The sequence below is a fragment of the Chaetura pelagica genome, unplaced genomic scaffold, assembly GCF_000747805.2.
Source record: "Chaetura pelagica isolate M959 unplaced genomic scaffold, ChaPel_1.0 scaffold102, whole genome shotgun sequence".
Taxonomy (NCBI): domain Eukaryota; kingdom Metazoa; phylum Chordata; class Aves; order Apodiformes; family Apodidae; genus Chaetura; species Chaetura pelagica.
In genome coordinates this window covers 410302-428861 of record NW_009952483.1, presented here as the reverse complement: position 1 = coordinate 428861, position 18560 = coordinate 410302, and the positions used below count along the sequence as shown (strand labels likewise).

Here is an 18560-nt window from a genome sequence, read left to right as displayed (position 1 = left end):
AAAATCCCAGCTTTTAAAATGGGACTGTTGAAAATGTTTGCAGTGACTTTATATAATTTCTCCAGAGGTGGTTTCATTGATTTAGTTGTTGGGTTTTTTTAAGATTTTTTTTAAGCAAATAGTGAAGCTTTCCATAACTTCAGTCTGCAGGAGGCTGCTGTGCTTTCTAATGAGTCCTGCTGCTTTCCCAAACTAGTGCAATAGCTTATTTTGTTTTGGTTTGTTTTGCAAGGATGTTGCAGTGGTCAGTGATTCTTTTTTTCTCATTTAGTTGACATGTCCTCTTTCTAGCAGCTTGTTGATTTCTCTGAGTTAAATAGGTAGGAGTTCAGGCAAAGATTATTTCCCAAACTGTTAACTTGAGGAGCCTACAATAAGAAAATCCACACTTATTCATCTCCTTTCCTGAGCTCATTTTCTTTTATTTTTCTTAGATCAGGTTTTTAGGGCTTGTACTGTTTATTTATGAAAACAGAACAACTTGCTCACTAACAGGATGAACTTCCTCATGCTGTACAAATACTTCACCACACTTGTACAAATACTTCAGCTTGTTCTGAAGAGACCATGGCTGGGAGCAAAATCATTGTGCAGCCTGTGGTCTGGTTCAATCCTCATCCCTTCCAGTGAGCTTGATAGCTCCAAAGTATCCATAAGGGGATAAAAAAAAAAGTTTTTCAGGTTTTATTTATGTATTTGGAAGTCACAAATGTCTTTTGCACAGGCTGAAGAACTGCTGTGAGACATCTGTTCCCTGCTGCTGTGGGCAGTGATGAAGTGGGTGATGGAGGAATGGAAGAGAAATTACCTGGTTGTGCTGCACTGCTACTAAATATTGCTTATTTAAAACAAAATTCATATGAAAATTTGATGAAGGTTTTACACTGCCAGCCTTACTTTGCCCTTTCATGTTTCCATTCCTCTTCATGTGAGTCATGGAGAGTTTATTCTGGCCTGGTTGTGGGCAGCATTTCACTTAATGATCTACATCTTTTTGTGTCTAATGACAGCCCTGTCTTCACAGGAGATCTTGGGAGTGAAATATTACCCAAGGGAAGTTTGTTTCTGGCGTATTCATAGGGGGTGTGGGATCAGCCTTGCTCTGAAATTTCAAAAAACCCCCAACATTACCAGCACAAAAAGAGAACTTGAATTCAGCAGATCTTCCTGCTTTGACAGGGAAGGCACTTGGGCAATAAGAATATTTATCTAAATTAGTGACAACAATTAGGAGACTATGGATAAAGCAATAATGCTGTTACTCCAAGAATGGTATTAAATATTATTAAACTAGGAGCCATGTGTTCCTTCAGAAGTTACTGACCAGATGAGATCCAGCAGTGCTATCTTTTGCCTACTCCTTTTCTTATTATTCTCACTGAAGGTGTCTATCCTTATTTTTTATAGCATCTGTAGCTTTCATTTATAAAAGAGGAAGGGGGTGAGTGCTACCTGCAGCAGAGGAGATGTTCCACGTGTCTGCTTTGGGTGGTGCTGCAGCTGAAGTATCTTCTTGTGGTGCAATTGCTTCTCATCCCACTGAGAAATGACAGCCATCCCAGCAGCTGAAGGTCTTCCCATAACAAGGAAGCAACAGAGCAAGAACATGAAGTGCTCTTGTGTTTCCACGTTATAATAGTTTTAGGTTGTTAGTCTTGCTGGGAAGTAATAAAATTCCTTAGGAAAAAGAGATAATTTTTCTGAGTGCTATTAAGCACATCAAAGTATAAACCCTTGATGTGATGCCTTGACATGAGTGGGACTAGGAAAATGAAGAGAAAGGGAAAAGAAAATGTGTTTAGTGAGACTGCAGAGCCTGTCTGTGGGAGCTGGAGCTGAGTGGCAGGCTTTGGCTGGGCATCATCCCATCTCACCTAAGAGTAGGTGGATTCTTTTCTAACCTGTCTCACACATCCATTTTTTCAGGCTCTGACCTGCCCAGGATGATTGTTGCTCAGATCTTCAACTGGCAAAGGCACCTCTGTTCCTCTTTCCTGCCCGCAGCCAGTAATAAATGCTCAGTGAGGGTGTAAGAACAGGTATTAACAGATTTATTAAAAGATTTCTCTTTTTTCTAGTGTCTGGGAATTTAAGATAGCATCCATTGATAGATTTAATCTCATTCATGGTCTAAAGTCTTTCAAATATGTTTAGACTTTTGGCCCCAATGAGTTCCACGTTTTAATTATATAGTGTGAGGAGAGGAAACCAAGTGCTGTAGCTCCACTGACATCAAAGGTTAAAGTAACAAGGCTAGGATAAAATTTAGCCTTAAGTGCATGAGCAAAAGTGTGTTTTATCTTGATTTTAAAGAATTATGAACAACAGAAAGCACATTAAATATTAAGGTTGGTGACCTGAGAAGGCACTAAGATGTCCAGAAGAGGTGTGTGCATGTAAAATCTGTTCTGTTTTGTCTTATTCATGGGAGAACTTCAGTTTTATGGCTGAGCATATGAAAGTAATTTCTTTTTATTGTAATTTTGATTACAGTTTTCTTTTACACTCCTTTAAGAGAAAGGGGAGAAATTTTATGAAGCATATATTTAAAAGAAAACAGAATCTCAAATATTTGCAGTGAGCAAAAATATGTGAATGAGAAAAAAAATCTCGCATGTTTAATTTTTGGTGGAATGAATCTTTTTACCCTATTTAGCTTATATTTATGAGGAGGATTGCTTTGGGGCAAGGAGCTTGAAAAGGTTGTTGTTGACTTCTGCTGTGTAGTTAGAGCTGGGACACGTTTGTGCACAACAGACAAACACCGTATAGACATGGTCATAAATAATTCACCATTCATTTCAACGAGAGGAAATGACCTGCTACATTATTCAACAATACACAAAGACACTGCTTGTTGTGTAAAGAGAGTCATATTCTGCCAGGGAACTGAGAGCAGTTTTGCAACTATAATAATAATAATAAAAAAACACCCCATAAATGGTTTATTACCAACTCAAATCTCCATAACCTTTATTCTGTCTGCAGTTCACAGCCTTCTGCTTTCTATAATGAAGTACAGAAAAGGTGAAGTGTGTCTGTGGTTATGACTACTGGAAATGTTGAATGGAAGAAACCAAAATATATTGTAGGAAAGATCCTGCCCTTCTGCTGGGCAGCCTTCATTGTGTGGTAAAATGGACAGGGAATGAACTTTTCTTAAAACCTTCTTGGGAATGAGAAGGGAGTGGCAGTAGGGAATTATATCCTGATTTTTAGGTGTTTATTACAGTTGAGTATTTTTACTACATGAAGAGGACAGTGGAAAATCATGTGAAGTGGTAAGTCTGCAACTGGCAGTTATTAAAATCAAATCAAATCAACTGATCTGTTCCATTGGCTGAGTAATATATCCTGTTGCCCCGTGGTGGGTCATCAAGCTGATCATCTAATTAAGCAGCCTGTTGTAGTGTGTGTGGATAAGTTGGCAGAGTTATGGTCACTGGTGGGCTTTAAATGTTCCTCTTTTCCCTTATGATTGGTGTGATTAAGATCTCTGTTTTACTGCAGCCCAAGCATATTGAGCATATTCTGTTGGCTGTTCTCTTTGCTTGGTTGTTTGGTTTTATTCCCCTTGTATCAGCTTCCTGATAAAGCATTCTCTTCAGCTGTCAAAGATGCAGTTAACATGATTCTTCATTGAGTTTGTAATATTTGTCCTGGAGTTACATGAAAGGTGTCTGCATCTGACAAGTATCATTTTAATAACAAAGAAATGGGCATAAAATAGGACTAAGCAGCTTATTTGGGTTTTCTAAGATCCTGCACCCTGTATCCATTAATGAGTCTCTGATGGCTCTTTTGAAAAATTAAGAATTCATGTCAAATACACAAGCCTTGAGTTGATCCTGGAAGACTATCTCAGATAACTCTGCTCAGTCAGTATCACTAAGCAAGTTTAAGGCTCCATTAGAAGAGGATTGGGAAAGAAAATGGATGTATTTTTCCTTTAAATAGGCAGTTCATAGTAAATGGCCTCGTCTGACTTGTAGAATAAACTCATTAAGGAAATGAACCTTCTTTTTTTTTCTTTTTTTTTCCATAGGAAGGTATTTTGCAAATGCTTTTGTTCAGCAATTATCTAAATAATTATTCTTGAGCCCTGAGATGCAGCCTGCTTGCTGTGATTGCAGAAATTATCCAATATGTGACAGTATTAGGTGGGAGAGACATCAACAATAGAAATAATTTTACCAAAGGGCTTTGTCTCACAGAAAAATGCAGCTCAAAGAAAGAGGAGTAATGCAAGATCTGAAGTGACTGCCCCATTTGACCTGCACACTTTTGTAGGAATCAGCCAGGAGTTATATCAACATTTCTGAATAATTCAAGAGTTGAAAGAATTAAAGGTAAAATAGCCAAATTTTAGGAGTTATAATTAGTAATGGTTACACTTCTGTGATTTTGTTTGTTGTAGGGGTAATCAGAGGACCCTTGTGTCCTCTGTGATGATTGGATCATCATGAGAAATTATTTTCATTATTGATGTGTCCTGGACATTGCACAAACGTGCTCTTCAGCAACATATTGTGTTGCTCCTCAGGAGCCAGGAGGCAAAATCAGGTGGGAAGATTTCTGCTGGTGACAGAATCATGCCAAAGGAGGAGTGAAGTCAGAGTTTTCTGGGTGGAAGGAAGGAAGGAAGGAAGGAAGGAAGGAAGGAAGGAAGGAAGGAGATGGATGGATGGATGGATGGATGGATGTATGGATGGATGGATGGATGTTTGGAAACGGTGCAGATTAAAAGCACTTCTGAACCTTGAAAGGAAAGATGAGGTTTTGCAGAGAAGCAGCAGCTAGTGCTTGTCCAGAGGAGGGAGCCACTAGCAAAGTACTGAGCTAAAAATTTGCACATAGTTACTGGGGTGTGTTTTAACTAGGAGAATTGCACCTACATGGGAATTAAAATGGTGCTGATTTGATTGTGTTGCTTTGATGATACACTAATTTTTTCTAAGTGTGAATTATGAAACATCTCTCCTATTCCATATTTTGATTATAGTGACGTGTGGAAACATATTTTCATTTAAGTGGTAAAAGTGAATGATGGACCTTTAGATATTCCATAAAGCAATGAGCTGCTTCTCTGGTCTGGTGAAGTTGGTAGTAACACAGATTAATTTAGTCTGAAAAATGATTCAATTATTAGCATTTCATCATCCATAGCCTTTTGGGCAACAGTTATTGTTCTGTTCAGGTAAAGCTGCCATGCTTCTGAATTCTTCCATCCCCTCCTGCAGTTTCTGAACAACCTCTCCCAAGGACCGTTAGAAGGATCTGCTGAATCCAAGCTCTTGCCTTGAAGCTGCAGTACTAATTACCCATTTCATTTAAGTAATAAGTCTTGCCATCTTTACCAAGCACTGTGTTTTCAAAACGTGTTTGGCTCAGTGGAGCTGAAAGCTTCTTGGTGGCTTTGCAGCAAGTCATGGGTGGCTGCTCTCACCATAGAACTGTTTGGTCCAGGAACCAGAGAACCTGTCACGAGCCTTTGTGTCACTTGTGGCTTTTGGCTTTATTTCTATATTTTATCTCATGTGCTTGAAAGGAGACTGTTGTCTTATCTCTTCCTGTTCCTCTTGACTAGGTGCCTACCCTGCAACAGGACAGGTAATTTAAGGTCATATATAGAACATAACCTGTGTTACTGAACACTCTCCAAAAATGCTTCTGTCTTTAAAGGGCAGGTTAAGGTCTGTTAGATGGGTTGGTGAGCAGCTGAGGGAAGTGGTGTAGTGTTAGCTGTGATAACAACTGCTCCTTGATGTAAACAGAAGGGTGATTGTAAAGAAAGGGCAATTCCCTGTGAGCTTGAAGCCAGACGTTGTTTGGGTTTAATATTGTGATTGCTGTGATTAATGGGCATGGCAAACAGAAGACATCTTTCAAATCCAGTTGTGAAATTACTTGTGGTGGGTTGTACTTTGCCATCAAGGCTTTGTATGAAAGGGAATTTTGTGTCTGCTGTTCTGTCTCTCTCTATATATACACGGTTCTGCTTCTTTAGGTTGTACAATGTGAATCTTTGAAGCCACCTCTGGGAAGATGAAGCTTCCACCAGCAGCGATTTGGTTTGGAACGCACCTGTTTTGAGAATACCTGGGAATTTCCACCCGTATTTGCCTTCTCCAGCACAACTCAGAGGACAATGAGCTATTTTTATTTTTTGCATATTTTCACGCCATGCAACAATTTTTCTTCCTTCTCATTTTGCCCAATGGGAAAAACTGGAGCCAGCTCTGCAGCTGATTCTTACGTTGCCACTTTCCTCTTACTGAGCCAAGTTCTTCAAACCAAATCCACAGTGCATCCATTTTTGTGTGTTGGTTGTGGGATTTTTTTTTTCTTGATATGACAACTGTCACTTTTTGAGTGCTTTGAATTATTCTGGTTTGAACCTGTCCTTTTGCATTGCTGAGTAGTTGTAAAATCACTCAAGGAATTGAATCATTTCAGCCTTACAGAAGATGACTCATACGTTTCAGCAACATTTTTATGGCTGTGCTTGGCTCACTAATACAGGAGTTCACCAGTAGTAATATGAGTTATTGCATTAATTGCTGCATACATTTATTACCAAATGACTTGCACAGACACTGTTTCAGATGCTGTGGACCCAGGCATAATAACCAGAAGTGTCCTGTTTGCAAAGGAGAAAATAAGGTCCCTTTGTACACCGACAGCAAGCAGATGAAGTTGCTTGCAGTTCTGGAAGTGAGGACTGATCACAGTGAAAGCTGGAATGGATTTTTCTGCTTGAGGAAGGGGAAGCTATGCAGCTTAATATTTGGGTTGATTATAATGACTCTTGTGATGGCATCCTACATACTGACTGGAGCCAAGCATGGCCTCTTGTTGATACCGTCTCCCTTTCATTATGGAGCTTTTATTAGCAATCCAAGCTTAATGGACAATGAAAGCCTTAGTGACATGAAAGACCATTACCAGCCTTCTAAAATAAATATTTCATATGTAAAGGATTATCCAAGCATTAAATTAATTATTGACACTATTACTTCAAAGATAGAGTTCATAACAAGACAGCGCCCTGATTTAGAAGAGCTGAGGAAACAAGAGCCACATGTAAGTATGAATTGAAGTGTGTCTGAAACTGCTGGACACTTGTTTACTCCAAGACTTTTGGGTCAATCTTCTACCCAGATAAAAAAAAATACCAGTGCTCAGATGTTCATATGGTGATTTACACCATCTACAGCCTGTTAATTTACATCTGCAGCCTCTTGATTTACAGCAGCTGAAAAGCTGATCTTGTAGATCCCACAATTCTGAGTCCTGGGCAAAACAGATGAGTTATATAAATGGTGTTGACACCTGAAACAAGAAGTCAGGCAATCTTCAAATAGCTGTACAACCTCATTGAATTCTCACCTCTTCTCAGGCAAAATCATTCTGACTTCTATTTGCCAGTCATCTTAAGTGATAAATAAGAAAGGAGCCTTTCTAAAACCGGATTACCAGTGTGCCTCCCTGCAAATCCAGTCAGTGCAAGCCTTGTATTTCAGGGTTAAAAACTGGAGGTTAATTTCATTTGAGTATTAAAGTGTTTGACTTGAACAATTGCAGGGGAGTTGGGGGATTATTGAGGTCCTTTCTGGCCTTAAAATCAAAGGAATTCTAAAAGTACTCCTCTCCCACTCCAGTTGTTTGTACAGAAGTTGTTTCCAGGATCATCAGAAGAAATCAGTTAGGTTGGTGATCTTTAAAGTCCCTTCCAAACAAAACCATTCTATAATTCTAGGCTTTTTAGTTAAAAAAAAACAAACAGGAGTTAAAAATGTCTCCACGTAGTGTTTCTGTTGTGTTCTCTTACTGTGTGAAGTTAGAAAGTATAACTGTCCATTTTTTTTTTCTGCCTTGACTGAAACTGTTGTTCTTTATGTTGCAGATGTTTTCAGTAATTCCTAATAAATTCCTTCCAAATAGCAAGAATCCTTGTTGGTATGAAGAGTACAGGGGGAACACAACCACAGACCCTTATGCCACAAACTCCTATGCACTGTATTCGAGGCGCTTTCGGATCATCTTTGATTACCTCAGGAAGGTGTTTTGGAACCACTTGTACCACTACAAGGACAAACACTATCGCCTGCGCTGCCTGCCCCACTTCTACATCATTGGGCAGCCCAAGTGTGGGACAACAGACCTGTATGACAGGCTCAGGCTGCATCCAGATGTTCGCTTCTCAGCCATCAAAGAGCCACACTGGTGGACAAGGAAGCGCTTTGGTGAGCAAACCTCTGGTAACCAGGAGTGTTGTCTGCTATTGAGAGTGGAAGATTAAGTTTTGCTCCTGGTGGCTCAGTCCTTTCTCTCTGCCCAAGCAGCACATTAGTTAATGGTTATTTTTAAAAACAGAAAAAAAAAATAAATTAAAAGAAGAAAGTTAATATGACAAATAGACTAACAAATGAAACTGTTACTTTCTCTACATAGTAGGGGTGACTCCTACGCTCCTGGCTAGTAACTTGGTTTAGCTTGTAGCATTTATCTGGAGAAGAAAGTCTCTTTCTTTTATGACATTCTCTGATTCAGTGGGTTTTTATGAGACTGACTAATTTCAGCTGAAGCTGAACAGCCCTCCTGGGGAGAAGCTCATTTCGCAAGTCACCACTTTCCTGTTCTGCTGGGATGGTTGATGCTCTACAGGACTTTGTCCCAGCTTGACTGTCTCCCTTTCCAGGCTCTGGGCCACAATTTCTCTTCCCATGAGTGGGGTGGCAACAAACCAAGGCAGACTGTAGCACCATGCACGTACCTTTATTTTTTTTTCCCCTCAAAACAGAAGACAAAAAAACCCACCAAAACCCCCACTGCTGAGCTTTCTCTGGTCCTCATTAAACCCCACTTTCCTAAAGGGGAAAACCAGAAAGGATGGACAAAACACCTCCCTTGCTGAGCTTCCTCTCACATAATTGATAATTATTGGCCTTGCAGGAACAGGAAAAGGAGAGCTGGGAAGTTCTTCTCTATACTCAGTTTTGCTCCTATTCTGTTGCCTTCCCACTGCTGTCCTTGACCTTTGCCTGCTCAAGAAACTCTCTTGTCATGTGGTGAGATGCAAGAATGCAAAGATGAGCATGGGCAGTATTGTCAGAAAGTGGAGAAGTGAGACTAGAGTTGGAAAGAAGAGTGGGAAAAGGAGTGTAAAAATCACAGATGTGGCTCAAGATGCTGAGAAATGCAGGGAGAAGGTGATAATGAACTCACCCTGGAGCGTAGGGAAGGAGGGGAGGAAAATAAATGATGTTATCATGCTGCTTTGTTGTCATACTTGTGAAAGATAAAAGCATCAATGATTTCCCACTTCTCTGACTTTGATAAGTGCACATTGATTTACATATTTGGCATCAGAGCCTGTTCTCAGCCTTAATACAGTAAATCTAGTGGGAGTCCAATAAGACTTCAATTCATATTGATGCAAATGAATGCAGAATCTGGTCTTTTACATTAATTCCAAAAGCTAAATTTAGAAGAAAATAAATACAAGCTGTTCATGCAGGTACTATTAAACAGAACACTTTAGGTATTTCCTATCTCTGTGAATTTACAGCTTAATCAAACAGCATCTCAAATCTCAGCTACTTCATTATTGGCACTTTTAGCTGCGTTACATATCGTTGCTCTAATTTTGGGCTGGTTTTCACTGGCTCAGCACCAGCCAGGTGAAGCTATCAGAGTTTATACCAGTGGTTAATCTTGCCCTGATTATTATTATTACTTCGTTATTAGTGCTACTACTACTATTGTATCTTCTCTCTTGTCACTGTGTTTAGGAATCATTCGCCTGCGGGATGGTTTCCACAATCGCTACCCGGTGGAAGATTACCTGGACCTGTTTGACTTAGCAGCTCACCAGATTCAGGGGGTGCTGCAGAGTGAAGCAGCCAAAGAGCACGGCGAGATGAACAACATCATCATTGGTAGGGCAAATGCAGCCACTGAAATATGTCTCTGCAGCTCCAGGTTGGCAGCTGAGGTGTGAGGGAGACGTCTTCCCAGGTGTGGACGGTTCATGGCACAGAGTCCCTGATGTTGGGTTTCTCTGGTGTGTGTGGATAGTGCAGAAGTTCTTGCCTTTTCCTGGAGGGTGGCTACTCTCTATGTTAAAAAGTTGTGATTATCTTTAGAAAACACCTAAGGAAGCAATTCATGCCTGATAAACATCAGCATTTTTGGTTAAATCTTTCTTAAAAAGTGAGTGGTGAGACCCTGGCCCAGGTTGCCCAGGGAAGCTGTGCTTCGTTATTAGTGCTACTACTACTATTGTATCTTCTCTCTTGTCACTGTGTTTAGGAATCATTCGCCTGCGGGATGGTTTCCACAATCGCTACCCGGTGGAAGATTACCTGGACCTGTTTGACTTAGCAGCTCACCAGATTCAGGGGGTGCTGCAGAGTGAAGCAGCCAAAGAGCACGGCGAGATGAACAACATCATCATTGGTAGGGCAAATGCAGCCACTGAAATATGTCTCTGCAGCTCCAGGTTGGCAGCTGAGGTGTGAGGGAGACGTCTTCCCAGGTGTGGACGGTTCATGGCACAGAGTCCCTGATGTTGGGTTTCTCTGGTGTGTGTGGATAGTGCAGAAGTTCTTGCCTTTTCCTGGAGGGTGGCTACTCTCTATGTTAAAAAGTTGTGATTATCTTTAGAAAACACCTAAGGAAGCAATTCATGCCTGATAAACATCAGCATTTTTGGTTAAATCTTTCTTAAAAAGTGAGTGGTGAGACCCTGGCCCAGGTTGCCCAGAGAAGCTGTGGCTGCTCCATCCCTGGCAGTGTTGAAGGGCAGGTTGGATGGGGCTTGGAGCAGCCTGGGCTGGTGGGAGGTGTCCCTGCTCATTCAGTGGGGCTGGAACTAGACGATCTCTAAGGTCCTTTCAACCCCAAATCAGCCTGTGATTCTATCAAAAAAAAAAGAATGAGGATGACCTTGGTGACTCCTTCAAGCTTTGCTTTAATTTTGTTTTCCTGACAAGGGGTTTGTCTGTGGTGATGGGATTGTAGCTTCAGTTTCAAACTCTGTGTCTGGGCTAACTCACTAACTGTGGCATTGCAAGATAGACAGTTTCCCTTATGGCAACACAGCTCTTCTTAAGCTTCAGTATAAGATACATGTCAGAAGGATGACCACCATTCTTTGTGTCATCCCTGTGTAGCCTCTAGTGGGATGAAATGAATGTGATTAAACTCCTGAGCTGCTTTTTTAGCAGTGAAGATAATTCAGGTGTCAAGACCAGGAACAGAGAGCTGAGTTGAAACTTCTCTTGCACAGTATTTCTTTCCAGATGTGGAACCCTGAGGCCCTGTACAGGATACTATATGAAGATAATCTTACCATTTCAGTTGATATTAAATTACCTAAATAACATTAAAAGAGGTTTAGAAAGAAAGCAATAAAAAGGTTTAGACACTAGATAGGACTGGGCTCTAGGGAGAGGTCCCTGGATTGCTTTCCATGACCCACCATGCTTGTCCAGTGTGATCCACGATGCGATGAATTTATAGTGCTCATGAGGAATGTCAGCAGAAATTCCTACATTCTGCTTTTGATGTCTGCTAAAACCAGAAAACTGAGGAGAACAGAATATTCTGTCACCTCTAAATTTCCCAGGGAAACCAGGCACAGTCCTTGGAAAATACTAGTTGTGCAAGAGACAGTTCCCCATGACAATGAGACTCTTTAAGTAGGCCTGAAGTTGTTCTTCTACAGAAAATAGAGACAAGATTTTTGCTGCCCTCAGAGGGAATACCCCCAGAATAATGTAGGTTTTTTGTCTCATTCTAAAAAATCTAACCTATAGTTGGCTGGATGAAATGGTGACTGTGTCTTATGCTACTTAAGCCAGAGGCTTGGCCTCTATTCCTGTTGGTTCAGTCCTTCCTCAGCCTCCATCAAAGTCCATCATTCACTTGATTATATATTCAACACGGAGCAACATTTGCAAGATGAGGTCTGAAGAAATGTTGCCATCAAGGACATCTGCAGATTTTCCTCCTCCTTACAATAACATCTCCTGTCCTTTCATGGATGAAGTGCTTATACTAATTAAATTCACTAATCTAATTGACAATGTGCATCTTTGATTACTTACCTCCTGTTACCGCTTTTTCTAGAACTCACTTTGTGTTTCTTTTTCCTGTAGTCTCATTCCTTGTTTCATTAAGGTTCTGTTTGCTTTTCTTATTAAGTTTACAGGAAAAGTCCTGAATGATTATACTCATTAAGCCAGTCATTTATGACTTTGGTAAAAAAACCAACAAACAAAGCTAGCTGGGCTGAAGTGAATCTCTATGAATATCAGGTTCGCTTGGAATCCTCCATTTGGTTATTTGAGATGACTAGAAATAAACATCAAATTAAAACTATAAACATTTCAGTAGTTTATCACATTACATTATTTTGGAAGTTAAGCTTCTGTGGATGTTATGCTTAGTGGATAATAACTGCATTTTCCCAAGAAGCCCAACATCTGCTTAGAGATGAACCAAAAAGACAACACTAGTCCAGCCTGAGGCATCCTGAGCAGGTCTTGTTTATTTGTGATTATTACCAGGATAAATTCAGAGGAATGTCTTGTGAAAACACAGTATGATTTTAATCCATTAATGACTGGATAAAGAGATGATACATCTCTTCTTTAGCCAATTTAGTAATTCGTATGTTCCTTAAGTCCATAAGAAAATGAATGGATTTTTGGTTGCACTGCTGTGATTTGACATAATTACTATAGCAGTGATTAATTTATCTGATGTTTAGTATGGCTCATTCTCTTTACAGATAATAAAATTGTATTATAAACCAGAAAGGAACTCTGTCATATTGTCAGGAGTATTTTTGGCTGCTCCAGGAAATTGAAATGATAAAAGTCAGGAGAGAATGATGGGGTTTTTTGTTTGGGTTTTTTTTCTCCCCTTAATCCTCGACAAGCATCTTGTTTTGGGAAGATTTGCCTCCTTGCACCCAAGTTCTCCCTGACTGCATTAGAGCAGCACCTTGAGCCCCCACTGATGCTTTAGGATGATCCAGCCATGCTGTGGTTGTCCCTCCCTTAGACCTTCTGGGGTGGCAGCTGATCCAGCTGAAACAACATCTGTGGAGTGTTCTGCTCTGTGATGCCCAATCTGCCCATTTATGTGTAAATGCACTGATTTGGTTTAGCTCAGGTAATACAAGTGTCAGCAGATGGAAAAGCAGGGCTCTTGTGGACACATTAGCCAATGGACCTGATCTCCTCCTGAAAAGAGGCAAAATGAACAAAACATGAGATTAATGTGTTTTCTATCAACTCCCACTCTTTATTAATGAATCACATTATGTTAAGCTCAAGTTCAGAGCCAGCATCTTTTCTATGTTGTATTTTGGCCATATTTAAAAACCATTATTCCACTTTCCCAGGAGAGAAAAAACTGAGGGAAACCATGTGCAAGTCAATAAATCTTTCATGTTATTATTTTTTCACCTCATTCTTTTTGATTCAAAAAACCTCATTACCAAGAACCAGCTCTCACTAGGCTGTCACAGAGTGGAAGTTTCCAAAAAGCTTCTGTATGTGATTTATTCAAGAATAGTGTGCCACATAAATGGCACTATTGCCACTTAAGCAGACAGGGGAGATTACACCATTCAAAGCATCATATCAGATCATTTATTTAGCAGCTGAAGTGTCATATATCCTTTTCTGGTAGAGATGTTAACTGATTGTGTTTCTCCCTGCAGCATTACTTTCAGAGTAAGCTTCTTCAGAAACTAAGGGTATCAGAATCTGGCCTTTAACCCAGTGTGTTATTTATTCCATGGACTTTTTCTTTTGTCTAATATTTAGTATACACTTATATTTTGCTTAGTCTGTATGAATACTTGTAGTGATGTAAAAAAAGCTTTGATAACTAATTCTCAGAAAAGGATATTTCAAACCATGGTGATACAATTCTGCTGTTTAGTACATTTAAAAAAATATTTTCATAGAATCAGAGAATCACTGAGGTTGGAAAAGACCTTTGAGATCATCGAGTCCAACCATTAACCCTACTCTCCCAAGTCCAGCCCTGAGCCAAGTCCTCAAGAGCCACATCTAGATGACTTTTAAACACATCCAGGGATGGTGACTCAACCAGCTCCCTGGGCAGCCTGTTCCAGTGTCTGACAAGCCTTTCAGTTATAAAGTTCTTCCTAATGTCTAGTCTAGACCTCCCCTGGTGCCGTTTGAGGCCATTTCCTCTTGTTCTAACATCAATTACTTGTGAGAAGAGACCAGCACCAGACCTCCTTTTCTTCAGACTAAACAGCTTCAGTTCCCTCAGCTGCTCCTCATAAGACTTGTTCTCAAGGCCCTTCACCAGCTTTGTTGCCCTTCTTTGGACATGTTCCAGCACCTTGATGCCCTTCCTGTGCCCAAAACTGCACACAGTATTTGAGGTGTGGCCTCACCATGTGCTCACTGACTCTCTTATGTTCTAAACACTTTTGACCCACTGGAGCAGTCGTAATAAAATAATAATAAAATAAGACCACTTATTTTGTTTAGTTTCTGTCAAGTTGTACAATTTGTTAGCAAATTACTTCTCTGAGATGAGGAGAAGTAAAACCAGCCCATGGGGCTCTACAGGGAGCAAGGCAGGTCTTCAACAACAACAAACTCCTGCTGGAGGGCTGGCCAAACCTCTGAGCAGCCTGCTCCAGCCCAGATCAAATATGTGTTAACCACTAATGAGAAGCAGTGTGGTTAGTGGACAGTAATATTTCAGGTGGAAAGACATAAAAACCTGCCTTAACCATCACTGTGTTCACAAGGGTACAGCTCAGAGTGATTGCTCTGGCTCTGGGGACCATGAACCAGATCAATTTGTAAGATGTTGAAATTAATAGCCCATTTTAAACAGCCTACACCAGTTCAAAACTGAGCCATTTCCCCTCCAATACAAAGAATGACATGAGTTACTAGCAGAGATGCTTTTAATTCTCAGGGGAAGCCAGTGCCTCGACAATGTGGGACAACAACGCTTGGATCTTCTTTTATGACAACAGTACTGAAGGAGAACCTCCCTTCTTAATCCAGGATTTTCTCCATGCCTTCCAACCAAATGCCAAACTCATCATTATGCTGAGAGACCCCGTTGAAAGGTGAGCAAGGATCATGTTGCTACAGTATGCAAGAAAAAAATGTCTTTGCTGTAGTAATTTTATTCACTCTCTCTTGGTTGCAAATGGATGTTCTTGTGGGGTTGGACAGTTACTGGGTTTGTGATGAGGGCTGCCAAGGGTTGTTGTTCTGTCTATTGTGGCCTATGGGATTGTGATAGTGTGATCATTTGTATGTTGCCAAAAGCAAGATGACTCCAGTACCTGAGCTAAGATGCTCTGGTTCTCAGCAGGACTCTCTGCACTGGGGGTGGCACCACGTTCACGTGTCTCTGCATAAGTGGTCTTGGGAATTGCTTCCATTTGGGTCAAATAATAAGGTTTGTGTCTCTAAGGGACATGCTGTTCCAAATGATCAAAAGACTGCAAACAGCCCCAGAGTCAGCAAATAATACAAACTTATGTAAGTCTGAAAGATGTTTGGTGCAACACTCATATCAAGTTTCACTGGACAATTTTAGGTTGCACAGCTCCCAGTTGCTTAGGAGTTAATCCTTTCTCTTCCTGGCCTTGTGTGCAGTGAGAGGGCTCTGCTTTGCAGAGATGTGGGCTGTTCTTGGGTGGTTTCCATTGTGTTACCCATGAAGACCCTTCAGTCCACTCACATTTCACTTTTTCTCTTCAGTCTTCTCCCAGATTTCTAGGGCATTCCTTTCCACTGAAGGAGGATGATCATGATGAGGGTGATGGGGATGGAGGCAGAGCCAAAAAGGATCAGACCAAGGGGGTGTGAACTCCTTCTCTCTGTAGTTCTGTAGGAATATTCAGGACACTCAAAGCTAGGTCAGTGCTCATGGGCAAAGCCAAGAAACACCCAGAACAATGGAGAGGATGGTGCAAATGTTGATGGGGACCAGGTTTTGGTGAGGGCCTGTGCAAGCAGCCTGTGCCCCTTTGCCCAGCAGCTGCCCAGAGTGACCTGGCAGAGGGAAGGGATGGGGAATCCTTGAGGACCATCCCCCAGGGCAGGACTTGGCCTCCTGTGTCAGGAAATGCAGCTCTCAACTTTGAACAGCATCTCCTGACCTCAGGATTTAACAGATGATAATTTTCTGTGAGAGAGCTGGCTGGAGTGGCTTCCTCATGTAAATTACTGACAAGTTCCCTGATTGCTTTAACCACCCTCTGTAATGTGGGTGTAGCTCTTGGCTGGCTTTAAGAAGGGTGAGAAAAGAGGTCAGCTTCATCTCCCTTTCTGTATTTATGATAAATTTGTTTATTTCTGTTTGCAATGACCCATGCCACTGTTGCTGGTAGCTCATCTGAACTGGAGGAGCAAAAGCAGCAGTGGTGGCCCAGGCAGCTCCACTGGCAGAAGGACAGTTGCTTTGCAGTAGACAAGAGGACATAGGTCAGGGTCTGGTGTGACCTGGACAGGGTCTGGGACAGGGTCTGGTCTGGCCTGCACAGGTTCTGGTCCATCCCCCAACAGGGAGATATTTGGAGGACCTCAGGGTTTGTGATGGTGGGTGTCAATAGTGTCATTATTTCATGGTAATGGATAGTGGTTGAGGATAATGATTTCAAGTAGCTGGAACAGCTGAAATCCTAATCAGCAAAGGTTTTATATCCAGGCAGATGTCCCCAGAATTAAAAACAGATGGAGAGAAACATAGAAAATCTTGACTGCCCTGAGGAGAGAGAACTTGTCTCCAAGAACATGGTTTTCCATAAGATGTCAGAAAGTCTTTGAACTGATGCCTTTCTTTTAATGGGTGATTAGAAATACTAAGCAGTTGTAATAAACCTTTTAAATAAAATTACTGCTGGGCTGTAATCACATGCTGTATGTGATGCCTGCTGGCTGATTTCCCCCAGCAAGAAGCTTCTCCTGAGCTCATCCTCATGCCCTGCACTTCTGGGGTGGCTCTTTGATGGGAGCAGCAGGAGGGACCCAAGGTCTGTCACTGGAGAGGAATGGGACACATGGGGTGCTGTGGTTGTGGTCCTCCAGCACTTGGTGGGCATCACTTTGAAATCAGCTGCCCAACCAGTCTGGCCCAAGCCCAGTGCCTCCCTCTGCTCTGAGATGGAACTGGTGGGTTTGTTTTTGAAGAAAAATGTCCCAGTTGCATTTACCAGACTAGGAAGAACTGGACAAAAACCAGACTGTTTGTCTTATTTGGTGTCTCCTTAAGTTAGTACTGGGTGCCTCTGCTTCATCTTCTGTAGTTTGCTGTGTTTTGTCTTCTAAAAAATATATTTAAAATTGAACTAAAAGCATCCTGCAACAGACGTGTCCTTTTTCTTCCTTTTTACATGAACAGAGAGTCTTCTTTGTTTCATATGGGAATTAAAATCCTGTTGTTGCAAGACACTAACACAAATAATGAGTGCAGAGGGGCTATTCCTGGGCTTAAGTGCTTTGCTGGATTAGGGCCTAAACTTTCTAAATTAAATGATGATTTTTTAAGTACCTGTGGAATCTAAGGAAGTTAAAAGAGAAATAAAATAAGTGCAACACAAAATGTTACTGCAGCAATAAAATACCACCTAAATAAGTCAATTGTGAGGGGTCTTAGACACTTGTGTTTGGTTTTGCTTTTTTTTGAAAGAGGCTGAGAGATGTTTAGGAGTTCTGGATTTTTTTTTGAGAGGTGGGTCCTAAGGGGGTGTAATATTTGTGCTACAAATACACTCAGGGAAGTGACTCCTTAAGCGTTACGAAAATGTCTCCAAAATTCTTCAGTATTGTTTTAGTTCTGGTCATAATTTCTAGGTCTAAATATGAGAGAGATAAAAAAATAATATCATGTTCAGGAGATCTAATATTTATGCCATGTCAGAGCATTACCTTTGTCTCTTTGAACCATGTTTTTCTTGGAGAAGTTTAATCAAAGGTTCAAGGATTAATGCTTAAGTAGTTATTTTACTTGCCTGTAGGGGTTGGGTTGTTTCACCACCACCAACTCCAAAGGGAATTGATTTTAGAGAATCTTTTAAAATTAATACTAAGCAATTGTAAAACTTATTCTAAAAATGTGTGATGAGGGGATATTCCTCTGCTCTCATTTAGAGAAATCCCTGTTTCTGGGCTAAACAACATGGTGATTTTTGCCACTTCTCACATTTCTAGATGAACCCTTTCTTCAATCAAAGATGATGAAGTGAAATGAAATTATGAAAGGCAGAAAACATAGAGCTCAAAGTGTGACCTAGGAAACACACATGGGCTCATCTCTTGGTGTCCTCAAAGTAGAGTGAGGTTGGACTGCTTGGGGAAAGCAGCACTACAGACTGTAGAACAAATGTCAACCATCCCCGTGGCTGTAGTATTTCAGCTTAAAAAAACCCAAGAGGTGGAAAGCTGTAAATTGAAAGATTTTGGTGGAAAGTTACTGTAGGATTGGAGGTGGATTTTCCTACAAAAAAAACCCCAAGAAAATCTGGACTCTTTCAT

At 40.9% G+C, this 18560-nt stretch overlaps 1 protein-coding gene across 1 annotated transcript in view; it reads left to right on the top strand.

Annotated features, from left to right (window-relative positions):
- The first annotated feature begins 6006 nt into the window (after positions 1–6006).
- Positions 6007–18560, top strand: part of CHST15 (carbohydrate (N-acetylgalactosamine 4-sulfate 6-O) sulfotransferase 15) — an 18702-nt gene continuing 6148 nt past the window's right edge. The window contains exons 1-4 of the mRNA XM_010008807.1: positions 6007–7083; positions 7907–8246; positions 9795–9941; positions 14986–15142. Coding sequence (XP_010007109.1) covers positions 6496–7083; positions 7907–8246; positions 9795–9941; positions 14986–15142 — 1232 coding nt within the window. The 5' untranslated portion in view covers positions 6007–6495. The remainder of the gene's footprint in view (positions 7084–7906; positions 8247–9794; positions 9942–14985; positions 15143–18560) is intronic.